Source organism: Macaca fascicularis, chromosome 16 (assembly GCF_037993035.2).
Source record: "Macaca fascicularis isolate 582-1 chromosome 16, T2T-MFA8v1.1".
NCBI classification, from domain to species: Eukaryota; Metazoa; Chordata; class Mammalia; order Primates; family Cercopithecidae; genus Macaca; species Macaca fascicularis.
In genome coordinates this window covers 13,574,888-13,597,887 of record NC_088390.1, presented here as the reverse complement: position 1 = coordinate 13,597,887, position 23,000 = coordinate 13,574,888, and the positions used below count along the sequence as shown (strand labels likewise).

General features: G+C 39.9%; 1 protein-coding gene across 3 annotated transcripts in view; it reads left to right on the top strand.

Annotated features, from left to right (window-relative positions):
- The window catches only part of LOC102131170 (heparan sulfate glucosamine 3-O-sulfotransferase 3A1), a 101,803-nt gene extending 81,592 nt beyond the window's left edge, over positions 1 to 20,211 (top strand). For all 3 annotated transcript variants that reach the window (XM_005582937.4, XM_065532792.2, XM_074021145.1), the window contains one exon: positions 19,289 to 20,211. In XM_005582937.4, the coding sequence (XP_005582994.3) occupies positions 19,289 to 19,910 (622 nt within the window). In that variant the 3' untranslated portion in view covers positions 19,911 to 20,211. The remainder of the gene's footprint in view (positions 1 to 19,288) is intronic.
- Positions 20,212 to 23,000: the final 2,789 nt, after the last annotated feature.

The following is a 23,000-nucleotide window of genomic DNA, read 5'->3' as shown; positions in this document are numbered from 1 at the left end:
TATTTTTTTTGAGACAGAGTCTTGCTCTGTCACCCAGGCTGGAGTGCAATTGTGCAATCTCCGCTCACCGCAACCTCTGCCTCCTGGGTTCAAGTGATTCTCCTGCCTCAGCCTCCCGAGAAGCTGGGATTATAGGTGCGTGCCACCGTGCCCGGCTCACTGTTTGTATTTTTAGTAGAAATGGAGTTTCTCCATGTTGGCCAGGGTGGTCTCGAACTCCTGACCTCGTGATTCACCCGTCTCGGCCTTCCAAAGTGCTGGGATTATAGGTGTGAGCCAACATGCCCGGCCGGTGAAGATATAAAGAACTTTTAAAACTCAGCAGTAAGAAAATAACCAGCCCCATGTAAAAATGGGCAAAAAAACTGTAATAAACATTTCAACAAGGAGGCAATTAAACACATAAAAAGATGTTCAACATCATTCATCAATAGGAAAAGGTAAATTGAAACCACCATGTGATACCACCACACAACTATTAGAATGGCTAAAATTATTTTTAAAAAGTGACAACATTAAGTGCTGACAAGGATGTGAAGCAAATGAAACCCTCATACATTGCTTTTGGGAAATGAGAAATGGTAGACACTCTTTTTTTTTTTTTTTTTTTTTTTTTTTTGAGACGGAGTCTGGCTCTGTCACCCAGGCTGAAGTGCAGTGGCGGGATCTCGGCTCACTGCAAGCTCCACCTCCTGGGTTCACGCCATTCTCCTGCCTCAGCCTCCCAAGTAGCTGGGACTACAGGCACCCACCACCACACCCGGCTAAATATTTGTATTTTTAGTAGAGACGGGGTTTCACCGTGTTAGCCAGGATGGTCTCGATCTCCTGATCTCGTGATCTGCCCGCCTCGGCCTCCCAGAGTGCTGGGATTACAGGCATGAGCCACCGCACCTGGCGGATACTCTTTAAAACAATTTGGCAGTTACTTATAAAGTTAAACATATACTTGTTAAATGACCCAGTAATTTTGCCCCTTACTGTTTAGCCTAGAGAAAAAGTTTGTATTCACATACAACCTCTGCAAAATGTTAATAACAGTGCTAGTCATAATTATTGAAAACTGGAACTGACCATGATGTCCTCCAGCAGGTGAATGGATAAGCTAACTGTGGTGCGTGTAGGCAATAGAATACTATTCAGCAAAAACAAAACAAACAAACAAAAAAAAACAAAACGAAGCAAACTGGTTGCCCACAGTGGCTCATGCCTGTAATCCCAGCACTTTGGGAGGCGGAGGTGGGCAGATCACCTGAGGCCAGGAGTTCAAGACCAGCCTGACCAACATGGTGAAACCCCATCTCTACTAAAAATACAAAAATTAGCCAGGTATGGTGGCACATACCTGTTATGCCAGCTACTTGGGAGGCTGAGGTGGGAGAATCGCTTGAACCCAAGAGGTGGAGGTTGCAGTGAGCCAAGATAGCGCCCTGCACTCCAGCCTGGGCAAGAGAGGGAGACTCGTTTCAAAAAATATATGTTATTGCAATTTTATATGTCTCAAATCGAATGTGAAATTTCCTGTTCTACTCTTGAACATTTTTCATTGAATGCATTTTCTTCCAAATACATTGAAGAATTACACAATATTTGAATTAAATCCTATTTCCTTCTTCATTTCCATTTGAATTGGCATTTCATAAAATGCAAGTACTAGTTTGGGAAGAGATGACTTTTTACTACCTTTAGTTCATTAATCTAGGAAAATTATATGACTTTCATTTCCACAAATTTTCTTTTATGTTCCTCAGTAACATTTTTATTTTGTTTTATATTTAAATTAATATTTAGCAAAACTGACATTTCTGGAGGACAACTCTATGAAGTCCAACATGTGTACTGATTTGCATAACCAACACCACCATCCGAATATAAAACAGTTTCATCACTTTAATCTCATGCTATCACTTTGTAGTCTTACCCTCTCCTCATCTCTGGCAACGTTTCCTCTAAAGGAAAAGCCATACCTAGAAACACGTGACCTCACGTGATCCACCCTCCTTGGCCTCTCAAAGTGCTGGGATTACAGGCATGGGCCATCACGCCCAGCCAAATTGCAATAATTAAAAGAGTGCTGCTCTACTAATGCCAAGGTAAACATAGAACAGTATCAAAACTCCGAACACAAAATGAAGGATACATAGCAACTTAGTATATGATGTAGGTGGCATATCAATACTGGATAAAAGGACAGGTACTTGTTCATAATTTTAAAGTATATATATTTCAAATTTGACTTTACATAATTTAAAGTGAATTTAAAAATAAAATACAAATCAAAGATGGATATTTATTTAAGATTAGAAAGACCTTTCTTAGGAAACATTATAAAGGAAAAGCAAAAGTCATAAAGAAAAACATTGATGGTTTTTAAAATATTTTTTAAAAACACTATGAACAAAAAAGAAACAAGAAAGGATAGACGGGAATGTTCGCTCCATAAAAGACAAGGGATAAATATCATTAATATAAAGAAAACGTTTGAAATCTAAGAAAAAAAAATCCCATTAGAAAAATATAGACAAAACAAACATAACCAGAAAATGTCTTTGAAAATCATAATCTTGATAAACATCTGGGAAATGCTCTAATTTAAAGCATACGTACGAAAATATTAAAAAAAATCATTTCCCTATGCTTACTGGAAGCAATTGAAATATAATACAAAGTGTTAAGGACTGTATGAGAAAATATATACTTTAATATACTGAAATAGAACCAAAATATTTTAATATATTAAGATTCAAAGACAAAATATAAATACCTTCATAGAAGTTTTACGGTATGGCTCAAAAGCTTTTAAAATACTCATGCCTTCATTTCTACTTCAAGGAAATAATTAAACATGTGAGTCAAAATGTTTGACTTTAGAAACAACTCAGGTATCCAATAATAAGGGATTCACTGAACACTTTATGGCATTTCATAAAATAGGATACTGCGCAGCAATTTAAAACGAAGTAGATGTGTAATTAATGACAAGAATGGTGTTTCTATTTATTCCAAAGTGCAACAGGCAGTTTAGAATAGTGTGTGCACAATATGATTTAATTTTATAAATAAAGTATTAACCTACAGCTCTGCATAGAATGAGATCTGCATGGATGTATTTTTAAATGCTGTATCTGAGCGGTGGGTGAGTAGTTTTACTTTCTAGAATTTTGTGCTTCTCTGAATTTTCTAAGTTTTCTATAATGAACCTTTTTGGCATGTAGAATTTTTTAAATGTTGTTGAAGTTTAATTTTTTTAAAAGCCCATTTGGACAGCCGCTATTTTCTGCTGCTCCCCCCAGAGCCTAGCCTGTTTCGTTTTCCTGTGCTGAAAGAAGAGGGATTTCTGTTCGGTCACACAGATGTGAGGCGTCTGCAGCGTTTCTGCTGCGGTGGAACCACCTCGCCCGCGTGAAGTGCCTCATCTGGAAAGTTCAACCCCTGACAGCCCCAGGCTTTTTTGGAATGGACAGCCTGTCTGCCGGCCTTGCTTTTCTTCACCATGACTTAGTCTAAGTCCCAGTGTGTTTTCTTCTGGCCCACCCTTTACATTTCAGGTCCCTGGACAAGAGCACAAACGAAGGCCCACATACCGTTTGTCTGAACATTTAAAAAGTTATAAATCAAGCTAATAAACTGTTAAATGAAATACATCCTATTCTCCTATTTTGACAAATATTCCTTCCTAACAACAAAACAGAAAAATACACATAAATCTATTATTTTTCTATGTCTGAAAGTTGGCAAATTACCAGAAATGACTCAATTTAATTATTATTGCTCATTTGGGCATTTTGTTGATGGGCCAGCAATGTTGGGATGAGTAATAAAACAAAGACATACGCAGATCACGAACTACTACATACTCACGCGTTCAATTTGTTTTTTATCTCTTAATTTCAACAAAATGCTAATTATGCTACCATCAAGATTTTGAATACTAATTTTTTTTTTTTTTTTTTTTTTTGAGGCAGAGTCTCACTCTGTCGCCCAGGCTGGAGTGCAGTGGCGCGATCTTGGCTCACTGCAAGCTTCGCCTCCCGGGTTCACGCCATTCTCCTGCCTCAGCCTCCCGAGTAGCTGGGACTACAGGCGCCCGCCACCTCGCCCGGCTAATTTTTTTTGCATTTTTAGTAGAGACGGGATTTCACCGTGTTAGCCGGGATGGTCTCCGTCTCCTAACCTTGAGATCCACCCACCTCAGCCTCCCAAAGTGTTGAATACTAATTTTATTCTACTGACAGCAATGGTCTAAAGCTGGAAGTGAAAATTTTTTTTTTTTTTTTTTTTTTTTTTGAGACGGAGTCTCGCTCTGTCGCCCAGGCTGGAGTGCAGTGGCGCTATCTCGGCTCACTGCAAGCTCCGCCTCCCGGGTTTATGCCATTCTCCTGCCTCAGCCTCCCGAGTAGCTGGGACTACAGGCGCCCGCCACCTCGCCCGGCTAATTTTTTTGTATTTTTAGTAGAGACGGGGTTTCATTGTGTTAGCCAGGATGGTCTCGATCTCCTGACCTCGTGATCCGCCCGTCTCGGCCTCCCAAAGTGCTGGGATTACAGGCTTGAGCCACCGCGCCCGGCCGAAAAATGTTTTATGAAAAGGTCCAGATAATGAATATTTTTCAGGCCACGTGATCTCTGTCACACGTACCCAGTCCCGTGTTTGTGGTTCAAAAGCAGCCAGAGAGGATACATTTGCAAATGGACGTGGCTATGTTTCAATAAAACTTTACTGACAAAAATAGCTGACCACCACTGCTATCCAATCCCAGAGCACTTTCATCTCGTCAAAAGGAAACGTCATACCTATTAAACACTCACTCCCATTCTCCACTCCCCTCAGCCCTTGGCAACAACTAATCTGCTTTCTGTCACTATAGATTTGCGTGTTCTGAATGTGTCATATAAATGGAATCATGCAGTTTAAAGAAACTAGCTGGGGTTGACCTGTGGGCCATAGTTGGATGACCTCTGATCTAAAGAATTTTTGAAGTGCAAGTATACAAATTTGAACATATTTTGATCAAAAAAAGTAAATGTAAAATTTAAGAAATGAAAGTTATTTCCATGTGTATTTAAAAGTTGTCTTTATTTCTAAAATATTCCAAGTTATCTATCAAAATTCAAAGACAAAATGTAGACTCTAATTAATACATATAAAATTTTGAAATAAAAATTATTTTAAATTGACTTCTTATTAATTTTTAAATTGTAATTAAATCTCAAACATATTTATAAAATTAGAACTGTTCTCTGTTCTAGCTTTTAACATCCATCTAGTTGCCACTAGCGTCAGTACCATACTTCAGCTGTTTCATCTGGACCTACATGTTTATACATGTCAGAGTGGCATCATTTGCTCCATTATGAAATATGCCCCTCCACCTCCAAGTGCAAATGTTGTGAGTACTTCTATAATGTGTTAATATCTTCAGGACCGTGAACTGGATTAGGAGGAGAAGCAGAGAAATGAGCACTCAGTAATGCTAGGACATGATACTTTTACTTCAAGACGCTATTTCATGCTCTGTGATAGGAAGCCCTGGATAAGTTACTTAATTTGATTTTTTTTTTCTCTGAGCTAACTACTTCCCTCACCCAAATCCTTCCCCAGACTGGAAGCAGTGTCTGTCGGCTGCAACACAACCCCTGTATGTTCTCAGCATTTGGACCTTTTGTTTTAAAGACACAGGGCAAGAGGTTTGCCGAAGCATTTCCCTGGGATTTAAATAGGAGGGTGGGTATTTAGGGTTTCTGGTTGCACTATGCTGATGCTGGAGTGACAGTTTCTGTAATAAATTTGTGTGTGTGTGCAATTTGTGGGAACTTCCAAATTGTGGGACTTAAAGCCAGAGCCCTTCTTGCCTGTGTCCCTATTGGATGGATGGTTTTACTTCTTCTTAGTGGTGTGTGGTACAGCTGCACCAAGAGGCTGTGTAAAATGCGCACTCAGGGATGGATTTCCTAAAGTTTGTTTTGTCTGCATGCCTCATTTCATGATGACATTATTAAGGTTTTATATCATAAGAGTGATTAATAAGAGATTATTTTGGAAGTTTGTTTTGATCTGTATGAGACAAAATGTTTCTCCTTTTCTACTGTTCAAAATCAAGCACGTGGTAGCGGGTGCCTGTAATCCCAGCTATGCAGGAAGCTGAGGCAGGAGAATTACTTGAACGGGGGAGGTGGAGGTTGCAGTGAGCCAAGATCGCGCCACTTCACTCCGGCGTGAGTCACACAGAGCAAGACTTCGTCTAAAAAAAAAAAAAAAAAAATCAAGGACACTGAGATATTCACACAGGGCGAGGATGGCAAAGTTTAGAAAGAATATCCTAGCAGTTCAAGACCCCAGACTCCTGCCAAAATCGTAGCTGCAAGTCACTTTTCCTGGTTCAAACTTGCAAGACGTATTGATTTAGCACCTAGTCTGTGTCCAGAACCTAACAAGTAGAATAAAATAAACTGACAGAAAAATAAGGAATGAACAAGCAAACAACAAAAAATACCACCATTGCCAAAATGTAACAAAGAACCTTTCTAAAATTTTAGATTTATCCTCATCATGTTTCTCTCTCAGCTTCCCCACTCTCCTTAGATTGTTGATTTCCAAACAAGGAAAAGCACATATTCCCCCTTATCTCCAGCCACACATATGCAAAGACCCGATAATTCCAGGCTGATGAGAGCTCTGTTCCGAAGCAGCTGCCCGCAGTTGCACAAAAGCCGATAGCACAGCTCTCAAACTAATCATTTATAAAACTCCTGTCAAGAGCCCAGATCAGCCTAGATGTTGGGTTTGCTGCGGCAGCCACCACAGAGCCAGGAGAGGGGCCTGCCCTTGGCCCAGACTCTCCCCACTTTGAATAAGAATTCCATTCTCCCCTTCTAGATGCTGACCTCATATCATGGTTATGAGAACCAGGTAGGCTGAAGAAAAGCCAATTCTTCCTTTAATCAGGATTCAACATTTAATATAACTTTCACAGTTCAGAAGCACTACAAGGGAATTCCACCCACGCCCCCAAGATGGATTTTGTTTTTCAAGTAATCAAGCCCTGGGCACATTATATTTCTAGAATTAAGGCAGAATAATGTAACTTAGAAAGAACAGTGAGCCAAGCGTCAGAAGACTCAGAATCTAAGCCTGGCTTTTTGTGTTCTTTTGGCTGAATGACTTAGGAGAAGCTCCTTCTCAAACCTTTCAATATCCGTGAAATGAAGCAGCTGGATTAGGGGATTTCTAAGGTTTTTTCCAGTTCTAATTTTTAGTGGTACTGCTTGGAAGAATACGGTCCTTGCACTTTCCTATCTCTGGTAGATTCTAGATTCTTCTCTTTTTTCTCCTATCTTCTTAGTCTCTTCTCTGTCTCCTTGTAACCTATCAATCTCTCTCTGTCTCTCTCTCTCTCTCTTTCTCTCTCTCTCTCTTGCACCCAAATACACACACACTTCTAAGGGCTTGTAATTATTGTTCAGGCTTCAGCTCCTAACTAACTTAATTACATTTTATTTCTGCTATGTATTTGTCATCATTTTTACGCATACATTAAGAATAATTCTTTAAGACATTTCTATTCTGACTGATTTTAGATGGCCCCATATTTTACTGAAATACACTAACTTTTTCATTCTTGTGCTTTTAATTTTTCTCTATCTATTGCTCAGTTGACATGAACTTTCAAGTTTGTTTGTTTCCCAGGGTTACATGGGTGTTAAGTTTTTTAAACCATTGCATATCTGAAAATGTCATTTTGATATGTCATCAAATGAAATAAAACTTAGCTGAGCATAAAGGTCTTTTTCTTTTAAGCTCTTCTCCACTTTTGGCACTTATTACTGAAGGCTAAGGCCCAACTCCCCCGTCTCCTCCTTCATTTGTCAGTAGCCTAGGTGTTGTGTTATTTGTTTCTCTTTCTGTTTAAATGCAAGGAAGTACTTTCTTTTTTCTCAAACTCTAAAAACTTGCTAGTATTTTCAAAGTATGTGCCTCTGCCAGGGCCAGGACCAGGGTCAGGCAAGAGTGGCACCTAGGCTAAAAAAAAAAAAAAAATTAAAGAGATGCTTACTCTCAGAGTAGGAAATGTTACTTTTTGCTTGGTACACAAGGAATGTCAGAAGTCCAGCGATGGCCCCACGGTGGGGAAGAACGACGTATTCCTACCTTTCCCAGGTGGTTTCTTAGGCTCTGATTGTCTTACAGATTCTGACATAATTCGGTTGTTTGTGAATTTTAGTTTTCAGTGTTGTAAGGTTATTTCTCTGGATATTATCTGATACTTTGATAGGACATTGATAGAAACACACCAGCTCCTAGGAGACAGAAACCACTTTAAAACAGAATTTGGGACAATGCATACCGTGTTAGAAATGGTATTTCACATCTTATGAATTACATGAGTTCCCCCAACGAAGTTAACATAGAAAGGGGGATCAGGGGTTGAAGCAATGAGCCTTGGAAGTTACTGGTTTATTTTTACTGTTTCTAAGAGTCAATGAAAGAGAAAATGTGTGGAATTGCTTGGGAAACTCTAAGATCCAACAGAAACATAAAGCGTTCTTACTTGAATTTAGGAGCCCAAAACACTCTTGCCCCTTGTCTTCCAGGAAGATTGTTTGATCTGACCTGACTACAGATGGATTCATTATCTTTTCATGAGGCTCCCCAAGAGTCCTTGACTTTTCTCTCCTCCCCTAGAGTCCAGGGAACGCTGTGCTGTTTTCTTGAAGTAAGCTTTGGTACATATTGTGTTATAAAGACTAGTGAGAATAAGTATCCAGGTTTTTTTTCTCTCTCTCTTTCTTCTTTACCTGGTCATTAAAAGTTTTAAAAGGAGCCTGCTATCAGTGACACCGGTCAGTGTCCCAACCTCTCACCCTGATGTTCAGCTTATCTTGATGATGATTTGGTTCTTAGAATTGCATATCCAGATTCAGTTAGTGTGGGAGCTGGTTCAAAGACATAAGTCTTCCTACCCACAGAAGCCAATTCAAACAACAAGTAAAGGGAGTTTTCTTTCCATCCTTATAAGTCACGTTTTCGGAGGGGTCCCACGTAACAACAGCAGGAAAAGAAATATTAATGTGAGTGGGACTCGGCCCAAGGGATGGCGAGCTGACAGCATGGAGAGTTTCCAGCAGTTTCCCCTGCTCCCAGACATACACCATCGAGGACCCACAGGAACTACCTTCTCGCCGTGGCCATGAAAAGAGCATGTTTTTCTAGCATGTTCTGCTGCTGGAGGCTTCCAAAAACAGACACACAGTTCTGTTTGGTTGTACAGACTTAAAAAAAGTACATGTTCATGGGCCAGATTTATTTATTCCTCAAGGCACATTACCTTTGCATTACAACTCAGGGACTTCCCTTTGCAGGATGTCCCTTGCAGAAGATAGCCTTCGGAAAACATATGATGTATATTACCTGTTCGCAAGATTTCAGGAAGGGTGATTTGCATTCAGAGATGGATATGTAAAGAATGCATTTAACACTCATATGTTTTGGCAGAATGTCAAAGATGGCCAGGAACGTCAACCAAAAGTCACTCTGATGTTCCCTGACTGTTTCCGAAGGTTGAAAGAATATGCACTTTAGAGCTGGATGGACCTGGGTTTTCATTCTTGCCCTATTAGCAACCATGTGTGCTTGGATAAGTCACATTATCTCTGTGAGCCTATTTCCCCATCTGTAAAATGAGGGGAATAATTCTAGCTTTTCATTTTAGTTGTGAGACTGAAGAAATAATACATCAGACCTTGTTCTACAGTAAATGCTCGGTAAGTGCTCATTTTCTTCTGTCTTCATTATCTCTTCCTAAGGACCCTGAACTTAAATTTCTGGCTGCCCTGGATCTATTATTTTTAATGTAGTCCTATCCATGAATTTCATCTTCTGACGTTGACATTTTTCTTTCTTTTTCTTTTTTTTTTTTTTGAGATGGAGTCTCGCTCTGTCACCCTGGCTGGAGTGTGGTGGCACAATCTTGGCTCACCGCAACCTCCGCCTCCCGGGTTCAAGCATTTCTCCCTCTTCAGCCGCCTGAGAAGCTGGGATTACAGGCCTCCACCCCCAGGCCTGGCTATTTTTTTTTTTTTTTTTTTTTTGTATTTTAGTAGAGACGGGGTTACACCGTGTTGCCCAGGCTGGCCTCGAACTCCTGAGCTCGAGCGATCCGCCCGCCTTGGCCTCCCAAAGTGCTGGGATTACAGACATGAGCCACCGCACCCGGCCTCCTGACTTTGACATCTCATTTCAACGTGTCAGGCACAGAAGAAGCACAGGATAGACGTGGGTGTCCTTCATCACTTGCCTTGTGCAATATAGTGAGACCTCTCTGCTCATAGATTTCCTGGTCTTTCTGCTGCTCCCAAGCCCTAGGGATATATCAAGTTCACTTTCATTTTAACTAACCTCAGCACTTTCTCTTGGCATCAGTTATTTGAACTGCATTCTTTCAGATCTCATTGATTTTGAAATCAATTCTGTTGATGCAGAATTGCCCTGTGTCATTATTTATACAAATCTCTTGATGTGATTGGTGGAGCCATACTTCAGAACACAGCAGCATAATGCTGCACAGAGCTTTAAATACAAGTTAAAAAGGAATTAAAGTCTCACTCCCTACATGAAATCTTAGAGATGGGAAGTCCTACCGACATTGAGGACAATACGCTTTTTTTGTTTGTGAAGAAATCGAGGCCAGGAGAACGAAAGTGATTTGCCCAAGATCACACAGCTTATTAATAGCAAAATCAAGGCTGAAATCCTTATTACTATTCCTGCTTTTGAGTTTCCTATAAAACTATGTTGTCTTCATGGAGATACATGATCCATCCATAGTTTAAAATAAAACTAATACTATTTTGTCTCCACTAGAATCCTCATGTAGAAATCCTAACTTTAAAAAAAAAAAGTAACTCTGACTCTACTGAAACAGAAATCCAATTTATTTATTTATTTATTTATTTATTTATTTATTTATTTATTTTTTGAGGTGAAGTCTCACTCTGTTGCCCAGGCTGGAGTGCAGTGGCGAGATCTCGGCTCGCTGCAACCTCTGCCTCCCGGGTTCAAGCAATTCTCCTGTTTCAGCCTCCTGAGTGCTGGGATTACAGGCACATGCCACCACACCTGGCTAATTTTTGTATTTTTAGTAGAGACGGGGTTTCACCATGGTAGTCAGGCTGGTCTCGAACTCCTGACCTGGTGATCTGTCCACCGCTGTCTCCCAAAGTGCTGGAATTATAGGCGTAAACCACCACACCCGGCCCACATTTTCTTGTTTGATGGGGAGAGGGGACCACTTCCTTCTTCAAAATAATTGTTCACTTTAATAAAATTTGTATTATTTTCCACCTTTCTTTTTTGAAAATGTCTACATTGTTTCAGTCATAAATCAGCTATCTAGCCTCACCGATTATACTCTAAATATTTCTTTTGTCCTCACCCACCCTGTCTTTCCCACTGTCAGCACCCTAATCCAGGTCTTTAACTCCTCGAGCTTGGATTCTGTTGGAAGAGCCCCCTAAAGTATTTAACCACCTGCAGTCCTTTCCTGCTCCAAACCTGCACACTGCTTCAGATTTAATATATCACTGACATTAATCAAACCATCATCTTTTTTGGTCTAATTTCGTACAGCTCCCCAATTCAAGCAGACAAATTTCTTCATCTCATCTGTATTCAATTCAGGATTTAGTTCTTTCAGGATCTTCACAGCTACCTTCTGGATAACTCTCTCAGGTTCCCATGTTTTCCGTCTGTTGAATTTGCTCCATTGGCGCCATTGTCTGTATATGATTTTTGTAATCCCCTTTGGCTGCTGACTTTCTCTTACCCGCTGCAATAGAAATACTCTTGCACTAGGCATTGGGAGGACCACCCATCACCTTCCATACAGTGAGTATGAAGACGTCAGCATACTGCTCAGCCTCTCTGGACCTCAGCTTCCTCGTCAGAAAAATTAGGGAATGTAATTACTTACCTTATCTCTTTTTTGGCTGCGTAAGGATTAGCTGAGAAAGTCATTGCCCAAATGAGGTGCCTGCCGCCACACCCGGCTAATTTTTGTATTTTTAGTAGAGACGGGGTTTCACCAGTTGGTCAGGCTGGTTTCAAACTCCTGACCTCATGATCCACCCACCTTGGCCTCCCAAAGGGCTGGGATTACAGGTGGGAACCACCATACCTGGCCCACCCACAGGTTTTAAGTCATTCATTCTGTGTGCTGTTTAAGATCTCACTGTTTAAGATCTACGTGCGTCTATTTTGGGTGGACATTTGGAGAGCTTGAAATGGGGACTATTAGGATTGTCTGTGAACATTTGTGAACCTGTCTTTTGGTGAACATATGTATCATTTCCATTGAGTATAGCCCTGGCCATGAAATGGCTGGGTCACAGTGAATGCACATGTTTGGCAGATAGTGCCAAAGAGTTTTCTAAAGTCACTGTGCCAGTTTACTCTTTAACCACTAAAGTGCCAGTTCCACATTCTCACCCAAACTCAGAATTCTCTGTGAGCTTTTATTCTAGATGACCAGTGGGTGTGTCATAGTATGCTATTGTGTTTTACTTTACATTTTCCTGATGACCGATGAAGTTCAGTGCCTTCCTCGTGTTTATTGATTATTTACTTTTTTTTTTTTATTTATTTTCCATTTCATTGTTAGTTGGCACCTAATAATTGTACATACTTACGGGACACAGAGTGATATTTCAATACATGTATACAATGTAATAATCAGATCAGGGTAGTTAGCATATCCATCACCTCAAACATTTATTACTTTTTAGTGTTGTGAACATTCAAAAATCTTCCCTTCCAGCTTGTTGAAAATATACACGAAATTGTTGTTAACCATATTCACCCTACAGTGCTTCAGAACACCAGAACTTATTCCTCCTATCTAGCTGTAATTTTGTGGATATGGTATTCTGTTAACAAAACTTTGCTTCCTTCAAAAGTGCTTATTCCAGCTTTTTGCCTGTTTTTCTTCTATGCTGTGTAGTTATTTTTACTTATTGATTTATAGGAGTTTTTTGTTTGTTTGTTTTTTGCGGTGGATCTTGCTCTCTTGCCAGGCTGGAGTGCAGTGGCCTGATCTCAACTCACTGCAACCTCTACCCCCCAGGTTCAAGCGATTCTCCTGCCTCAGCCTCTCGAGTAGCTGGGACTACAGGCACACGCCACCACGCCCAGCTAATTTTGTATTTTTCGTAGAGACGTGATTTCACTGTGTTGGCCAGGATGGTCTCGCTCTCTTGACCTCATAATCAGCCTGCCTTCACCTCCCAAAGTGCTGGGATTACAGGCGTGAGCCACCGCCCCCAGCCCTATTTATTTATTTATTTATTTATTTATTTATTTCGCATTATAGTTGCTCCTTTAAGAAACTAACAAAACTTTACCTCCTTCAAAATCATCAAGATGTTCTAGGTTTCCTTCCAAAAGTTGATTGTTTCACCACTTATATTTGTATCAGCAGATGACCTGGAATTAATTTTTCCTAGATAGCTGGAGGCAAATGCCAAGATTTATTTTTCCATATAAATAGAAAATTGACCAAACGTCATTGATTAAAAATAAAATGGGGAAGGGTAACAGGGTAATTGTTTTATGGAAGAAGTACTTTCAGAGACGGCCAGTAGCACTTCCAGAGGGAGGGTGAAGGAGCAAAAGACAACATGACGGCAATGAGAATTCAGGGCAAATGGCCCAAATGGATAAGAAGAGTGAGGCACATGAGGATAGTTCTTTTTATTTTTTCTTGCACATATTGGATGCACCATGCATATGTGTTGTTGAGTGTCATGGAGGGCTCTCTCAGGTGGTTCCCAGATCATAGAGGTGGCAGTGATGCAGCCAGTGCTAAAGTTCTACGCTTGCCTCTTGGACCATCGTTAAGGCACAACCATGGAGGCAGGTCTGTCCCCTCAGTAGTATGGCAGTGGGAAAGTCCTCTGGGTCATTTTAGTACTCCCACCATTAACTGCTGACCTGGTTGAAGGCTGGGATAGAAAACAGAAGACAACTTAGCGTGTCTATCATGGTTCCTGCTTGACCATAACACTTCCTGCACCACAGACGCACAGCAGCTCTAACAACCCTAGGCCCCGAGAGCCTTACCCAGGGTGACAGATCAGATCCAGAATGGAATTCCCCAGCACAGTGGAGTGGCATGATGTGTGAGCCAGATTTAACATGGCCCAGCAGTTGCCTTCCTGGCACAACTGCACCCATGCCATGGAAGGATATGAAATCCCCTTAAAAACTGAACTCATCTCTCTCACACCATAATAAGATAATAAGCCAGGCTCTGCCCTTCCAAATAATGTAGCCAGCTCACGGCCTTCAAACCAGGCATCCTCATTGTCTGAATGACAAATGGGCAGGTGTGTCAGGAACATGGCAAAGAGCTCTAACTCTCTGAACCCTTTGTTAGCTGGACTAAGTGGAGTTCTCCCGGAAGTTGGGAATTCAGAACACTGGGTGTCACATTCTTAAAAAGATTGCTTCCCTCTATTCCCTACAGTAATAATGGTCATGTTGACACTTCATTACAGTCCAGGAATTTTGAAACTTTGACTTGATTTTTCTGGTAAGGTGAATAAACTGAGCATAGAGATGCTAAATTACTATCTCATAATCATGCAGCAGGCAGTGGGCATGGACCACAAACCTCATTTTTTGATTCGAGATCAGCTGCACAAAAATCTCATAAATTGTATTTCCCTTTTAACAAAACCACAATCTCCTTCAGCGGTACCTTGTTCTAATGTTTAATTAACCATAAAACAAAAAGACTCTTTTGTCTAACTAATTTCTATCAATGCCACTGAAATGTTTGTTCTCCCTTAAGTTCTTTTCTAAAAAATTATAGTAAAATACACATAACATAAAATTTACCATTTTAACCATCCTTAGGTTCAGTAGTGTTAAGTACATACATGTTGCTATGTGATCAACCTCGAGAACTCTTTTAATCTTATAACACCGAAACTTCATACCTACTGAACAATAACTCTCTGTTCCTCTTCCCTACAGCCTCTGGAAACCACCATTCTACTTGCTGTCTCAATGAATTTGAGTACCCCAGATATATCATATAAGTGAACTCATGCAGTATTTTTATTTGTGACTGGATTATTTCACTTGGCATAATGTCCCCAAGGTTCATCCAGGTTGGAGTGTGTGTCAGAATTTCTGAATAATATTCCATTGTATGCATAAACCACATTTTGTTTATTAACTCTTCTGTCAATAGACACTCGGGTTGCTTCCGCCCTTTGGCTATTGTGAATTCTCTTTGAGTTCTATGGGAAGAAGAGCAACTGTGTATAATCTACCTTGCAATAATTCTTAATTTGCTTGTGAAATTTCTGCTTATCTTTGCCTCCCTCAGGACAAAACAAATACACGTCTATATTTTTTTTCCTTACAGTGTTGGTCTCAACCCATTTCCTCATCCTTATACCTACTGTAAATGTTTCCAAATTCTACTCACTATTTAGAGGGGAGGTTGGAATGGTCTACACTATGTAGCTTGGAAAGTAAGTTCTCCTAGGACCTATGCTTCCCATCATCCAGTTGAATTTCTCCCATCCTTCCTCACCTGTTCTGTCTTCAGGCAAACCTCATGTGATTTCTCAGTGCACAAACCTTCGTGCTCCCATAGCCTGCCTGGTATTTCTATAGACCTTTTGTAATACTGTAATAGATCTTTCACTACCCATCCCAGGCCCCAGCTTTTACACAAAGCACAGTCATAGTATTAGGTTGGTGCAAAAGTAATTGTAGGTGTTGCCATTAAAAGTATTAGGTTGGTGCAAACGTAATTGTGGTTTTGCCAATAATTGCAAAAGCCACAATTATTTTTGCACCAACCTAATATGTACCTTACTGTGGTAAAGAAGAACGATTTCCAAGTTCTAGACACTTTGAAATGCAGTATTCCAACATACATAAGCCTTTTGTTTTATATGCTAGTATGGTGCTTTGTTGAACATTAAAATGCAGTAAAATTTGCAATAAGAAAATGTATGAAAAAAAGTATCCCCTTCATTGACTTTTTTCAAAAAAAATGTTTATCCCTTTTATTGAATTTTTTGAAAAAAAAGATTTAAAGATTGCAATTTAAAGAATTCTGTTGTGAGTCCTGTCACAAAGCAACCATTTTCTACAATGTAAGCTTGATTAGGATTTATTTAGACTATCGTTTCTTTATTTTTGCAGAAAGAAGCTTGCAGGTAGCTTATAGTTAAGCCCAACTCTCCACACCCACCCCATGCTAAATCAGTCAGTTTTCCTCACCCTGCCAGTGACAGTAATGAATGTGTTTTTCTTTTGCAATCCGATTTTAGCTGTTTCCTCTTCAAACTCCTCGTATGTTGGATAGCTCTTTTCCCTACTCTATTGAGATTAGTTAAACTATGGTTCCTTTTTTTAGTGGTTTTAGCAGTGTTTCCTCTGGCCCAGGGCAATCTATAGCCTCAATCTCTGCAAAGTCTCCTGCAGCTCTTGCCCACCCCAACCACACCCATACACCCAACCCCTTCCCCAGTAGGCCAACCAGGAGCTCCCAAGTGAAGTATTATGCTCTCTCTATTTTACTGGTCAAAATTTGAAATAAAGTAGTTAAACGTCAGAGATATATAGAAAAAAAAAAGAGACAGCAAGGCTGGCTCTTTCAAAAAAAATCTATAAATACTCTTTCTTATCACTTCTATGTAGTTGATGGTTGCTTTTCAAGCCCAAAACTTTTTCACACATTTGATTAAATTTCCCTCACTGAGAAATTCCAACCATCTCTGGATAAATCTCCTGGCTCACCTTAGACAAGAGTAACGTAAGCTTTTATATTAGGTTGGCCTAGCCAACTTTTCAGTTCCATAAAAGGAGTCACAGAGCAATGAGTTATATGCATTCACACCACGGAATCTGCATAGATGGTTATGCCAATGTGTGTCTCCTTTGTGTCAACACCAAACTATCTGGTCTTCACTTACTCTTACCCAGACCTTAAGGTCTGTCTAGGAGGTGGGTAATGAGGTACCTTAAGAGTTATTTTGAAAAAGGAAGTTCACATTTATTTCAAAAATTAAAAGCTCAGAAACAGAAAGCAAATGCCTATAAAAAGTAAAGCTAACCCGACTGAAATGACAAAAATAACCGCCCCACCCCGCCAAAAAAAATGGGAGGAAACCTGAGTATGGGCTAAGGGAAAACTTCCCCTTCAACTCCTGAAGGTTTGCTGAAAATCACTGATGAGAGACAGATTCATAGGAGAAAAGGCATACACGTTTATTACTGTATATGCAAGAGCCTTCAGAGGGAAGACTTAAAGATACAGAGGAAATTGTCCATTTTTATGCTTGGGCTTAGCTAAATATGAACAGTTGTATAGAAATCTGATTGGACAAAAAGGGTATGATCTAACCCAAATAGACCCAGTGGGGGAAGCCCGCAAGGCCTCTCTGTCTAGATTCTTCTTGGCCTCTCTGAGCACGCCTTCCTTCCTGTTAGGTGTGGGGCAGGACCCTCTCAGGAATGAAGGTCTTATGACCTACAGTCAAACAGGATAGGTCAGATAATTTCTTTATGGCCAATTTTTATACAGAAAAGTGGAAGGAAAGTTAGGGTAATGTTTTTAGGATTATGGCTGGCTTTGGGGAAAAGGAGTTCCGGTTTCTATGACCTGCCTTGGGGGAGAGGGATTTTAGTTTCTATGGTGAGTCTTGGGTAAGAGTAGGACTGAAAGACAGAAGGGCAGGAGAAGTTCAGAGAAAAACTTCTGCTTCTGAGGCTGCTTTTGAGGCCTTCATTTTGGAGTATAGTTTTCTGAGTCCCAGTACCTGCATCATTAAAACTAAGGGAGTATCAGGGCCATGAGATTGCCTGAGAGATTGAGGAATTTGTGCCAGAAATAATGCAGAGGGGAGCAGGAATACTTATTAATCCATTGATAGGATGTTTGTGAATGACTTTAAAATAATCCAGCTGGCCTGTTGGGGAAGCAGAAATGAAGGGATTTAGAAATAAAATTGGCCATCCTGAAGTTCTGAAACTGGATGTGAGGTGTATGAGATTGATTTGACAATTTTCTCTGCTTTTGTGTATGTTTGACGTGCCTCACAAAATGTAGTTAGCCCAGATGGTGTAGCTGGGACGAAAATCACAGGGAATTAATAACTGCAAGCTCCCATGACACGAAGTGTATCCTTTCCCTGCAGATGCAAAATAAAAACGAACCACAAATTCCATGAACAAAAGTAACAAATCTATCATCGGAATTAAAGAGATAATACAAGCCTAGATAATGCCTACATTAAAAGAGAAATCGAAACTACAAAATGAAATAACTAAAGATCTCTGACTATCCATCTGTCTGTATCTATCTCAACAAATAGTGCATTTAATTGCAGTATACTTAAGTTGGAAGAACCAATAGATGTAATCTCTCCTGTTCATATGTTTTGACTGGCGAGGTCAGTAGAAAGCCTTCTTGAATAGAGAAGCACTATCTGCTTTATCAAGACTCCAACTGGGTTTTTGTTTTTCATGTGACAAAGTGATATCTCATTTGTCAGGAGGAATAAGCAGACAAGAATCATCAAGGGCAAGTTGAACAATAGAAAGTCGGAATGTACTCTGGTGTACATGAAAATATACTATCACACGATAATCACTTATAATTGGGCCAATGTAGAAAGGAATCAACATATTTAGAATATGATAATGATGGCATTTCAAATCATTAGGCAAAAGATGGATTCTTTAATAAGTCTTGTTTGTGGCTGCAAAACTCAGGAATTACAAACATAAGTATTTTGTGTAATATGCTACGTGATGTTGAATATAATTGCTTTGTTTATAAGAAAACTACAGGAAGGACTCAGGATATTTTAATACTATCTCATAACAGTAGAATTGTGTTGATGACAATATTCTAATTCACCTGAAGATTTTGACCAAGGTTATTTTCTTACAGCACTGTGGATAAACAATAATAAAACACAGAAACTTAACATGGCATTTATTCGGTGCCAGGCACTTTTCTAAGCTGTTGAGGTATATCAACTCGTTTAATCATCACAAAACTGTACGCGATGGGTAATACTATTATTCTCTGCTCAATACACGAGGAATCGAGGTGCGGAACTCGTTGTGCCATCATCAGACATCTAGCAAGTGGGCGGGGGATGGGGAGCTGGAATTGCTGCCTGGCTCCAGTGTGTACTTGACCGTCTCTCCTGGGACTGAGCTCTCTATGCACATCTCTGACGTGTCTTTTTGCTTTTCTCAGGGACCTGATGCCCAGAACCCTGGACGGGCAGATCACCATGGAGAAGACGCCCAGTTACTTCGTCACGCGGGAGGCGCCCGCGCGCATCTCGGCCATGTCCAAGGACACGAAGCTCATCGTGGTGGTGCGGGACCCGGTGACCAGGGCCATCTCGGACTACACACAGACGCTGTCCAAGCGGCCCGACATCCCCACCTTCGAGAGCTTGACGTTCAAAAACAGGACGACGGGCCTCATCGACACGTCGTGGAGCGCCATCCAGATCGGCATCTACGCCAAGCACCTGGAGCATTGGCTGCGCCACTTCCCCATCCGCCAGATGCTCTTCGTGAGCGGCGAGCGGCTCATCAGCGACCCGGCGGGCGAGCTGGGCCGCGTGCAGGACTTCCTGGGCCTCAAGCGGATCATCACGGACAAGCACTTCTACTTCAACAAGACCAAGGGCTTCCCCTGCCTGAAGAAGGCGGAGGGCAGCAGCCGGCCCCACTGCCTGGGCAAGACCAAGGGCAGGACCCACCCTGAGATCGACCGCGAGGTGGTGCGCAGGCTGCGCGAGTTCTACCGGCCTTTCAACCTCAAGTTCTACCAGATGACCGGGCACGACTTTGGCTGGGATGGATAACCATATAATTTAAAAAGAAAAAAAAAAAAATCAAAATATAATATATTTTTTTACCACTCGGTAGAGAAGAGGCAGTTTAATATTTGTGCTGAAAATATGTTTCGGTATTTTTTTCAATGAATGTTAAGAGATTGTTCTCACTCCAGCCCCATCTTAATGGATAACCAACGCCAAACACGTGGATCAACAGGAAAGGAAAAGTTCACTCATCTAAAGTCTTTCAATGTTCAGTTTTATTTTATGTTCTATGTACCCAGTCATAAAGTATAAGCATCAGTTGTCATTAAAAGTTTTCAGAAAATCTTGAGGATAAACATCTCTCTCTTTTTAATACAAGACCCTGATAAAATTGATATCTATCCTTATATTTTTCTCCCTTTTCCCTGTGCCACTTTTTCTTAAATTATTTCCCAGTTAGTATTATCATGTTTGTACCCCATTTCACAGTTTTCATAGTGCTTTCAAATACACGTTTTTGATCATTAAAATACTTAAAAAAAAATCTTGCTCTGTCGTATAAGAGCACAGGAGGTAACGATTATTATCCCATTTTACAGAAAGGAAAACTGAGTCGCTGGGAGGCGAAATGATGTATCTAAAGGCTAAATGGTGGACCCTGGACAAAATTCCATCTTCCACTTGTTCCGTATTTTATGCCACTTTTTCCAGGGAGAATGGGAAGGAAGACATCTGCACCTTTAGAAATGGTTAGCTAGTTTTCAGATGATCTGAAAAGGGCCAGAAAGGCTGTTTTCTTGTTTTCTAAGTTCCATGGCACCCAATCTCATTACATAGTTCTGTTCAAGAAAACTACTCAGACCTGGACACAATCTCTCTTAAGAGCAGTCTTGCCTCTTGGCTACTAAAAATAACCTGAGATACAGAAATCTTGACTGATGGATGCTTGATTGAATTGGAGAGGAATTATTGGATTCTTGCACGGAGGACAAGGTGGCCAGCCATGCTAGGGGTAGCACAAGATGTGTTAGGAACGTAACTTACCCATTTGTTGGTTTAATTGACTTAAAAAAAAAAAAAAAAGAAAAACAGATTTCAATTAGCGCTTACAAGTATGAGTCTCGTGTGTGTTTTTGGTTTACCTCTTTTTAAAGAGAAAAAACCTACCTTTCTTTGTAGTATCTCGCTTCTAACTTTGGAGCTAGTACTCTAAAAGAATTAATTAGCAATTCGTTTTCAACGTTTTTATTTTTCATGGATGGAAGATGATCACTTCGTCACTTTATCCCCCCCCCTTCCTACTTATACCATTTATAACCTAATGTTCGGTAATATTTGGAGAAATATTCTAGGAAATTCATTTGTGGGAAAATGGTGGCTCTTCCTCTTCTCTCGTCTGTTTCTGCCCATCCTCCATTTAAATCACTCAAATAAATCAATAGTTTATTAAGAGTATTCCTTTCCTCTCTGAGTGGGTATTAACAAGATTAGCGTTAATGGGAATTAAATTGGTTTAGAGAGGAACACATATGCACGAAATATATAAAACATTTATAATTAGCCTGTCAGCAACATTTTACTAGAGGTTTAAACCCAAGAGGAAAAATGTCTTCTATTTCATGGAAGTTTTCTTTATCTGCCAAAATTTAAAGGACCAGACACTCTGAAATAATATTCTTTTTCTTCTCTAATGTTGTCAATCAAAAGAAACTAAAGTTGTTTTAAAATATGCAATACAATTGTACATTTACCATAGATGCTGCAGCAGGTGTTGTAAATATTTCTTGAGAAGCTTAACATAGGATCAAAATGAAGGAAAAAAAATCTTTGAAATGTTAGATATTGTGTCATTGCTCCAAATCTTCGATTTATCTGTTAATATCCCATTTACAGGAGTTAAGTAAACCCCAAATCCAGGTCACCTTTTTTCAGCTGATTTCCTTCATGGCTATGCCCTCAATTTCCCAGTGCCACAGACTGTTTTTATTCTACTTGAATCACTAGCTGCAACAAGATAATTCTTATCATCATTTCTCTTAGCTCATTTTGTTTGTACAACTGATTCTTTTGTAAGTGTTTGCTTGGCGTTATGCAAAAGTAGCTTGCACAAACAAACAATTGCATTCTGCAACCTTCATTTTTTTTAATGTGAAAGAAATAATAAAAGAACAGAATTGAATGCAAAGGATCTCTTTTTGAAAGTAGATATTTTTGTTCATATTATTTTCAAAATGAATGACTACAGAAAATGCCAGGAAAATCTTCAAGCTTCTATGAGTTCCTTAGAGTGTTAGAAGTGATAAGTACCAGCAAAATGTATAAAGATTTAGAGTCAGTATTCCCTAACAGGAATATCCATTCATTTCTGCCTCTATACTGTACTCATCCCTGCTGTGCATGAACTTGACCTCACATTTATTTTGTCCATTTAGCTACACCAAATCATAGGCTTTGACCTCGATTGGAACACCTTAGCATCCATTCTCTGAGCTGTCTGCTCCAAAGCCATGCCTCGCAATCCCCTTCCCGTTTCTTAGAGGTATAGAGTGTTGTCTTTCAAGAAGAACACCTAGAAAATACAGTTTCGTTTTGAGCAGTTTGCTTCCAAGGTCACATCTACAGTATATCCATTCTCCAGAGAACTTAGCCACTTCTAGGGAAATGAATTTCATTTCAATAAATGGAGATTAATGTGCTTCTAGAGAATGGATATTGATTATTCTAGAAATATTAATCCCACTCTAATTTTCTTATTTTCAAAGGATCTTCAAAGCTGAAACCAACTTCAGTGGTCATTTGGATCAAATTCCTGTTCAGCACCTGAATCCTTTCGTTAACTTGTTATGCGGGGGTTTAAAACATTGACGTGTCTGTAAATTCTTAACTCTTGATATTACAGTTGAAAAGGGGATACATTTCTCCTAAACAGTCTCATCGTATTCTGCCAGCTGAGACCTGCTGAGTCCCCAGCTCCCCATGAAGATATCTTAAATTCAATATGTGAATAAAGAAATGTGTCTATAAAATAATAATGCCTTATATTTATATTGCAGACTAACCTTTCAAATGCATTATTTCTCCGTATACCAATAACAGCAGCTCTCTACTCTCATTAGTTTCACTTTACAGATG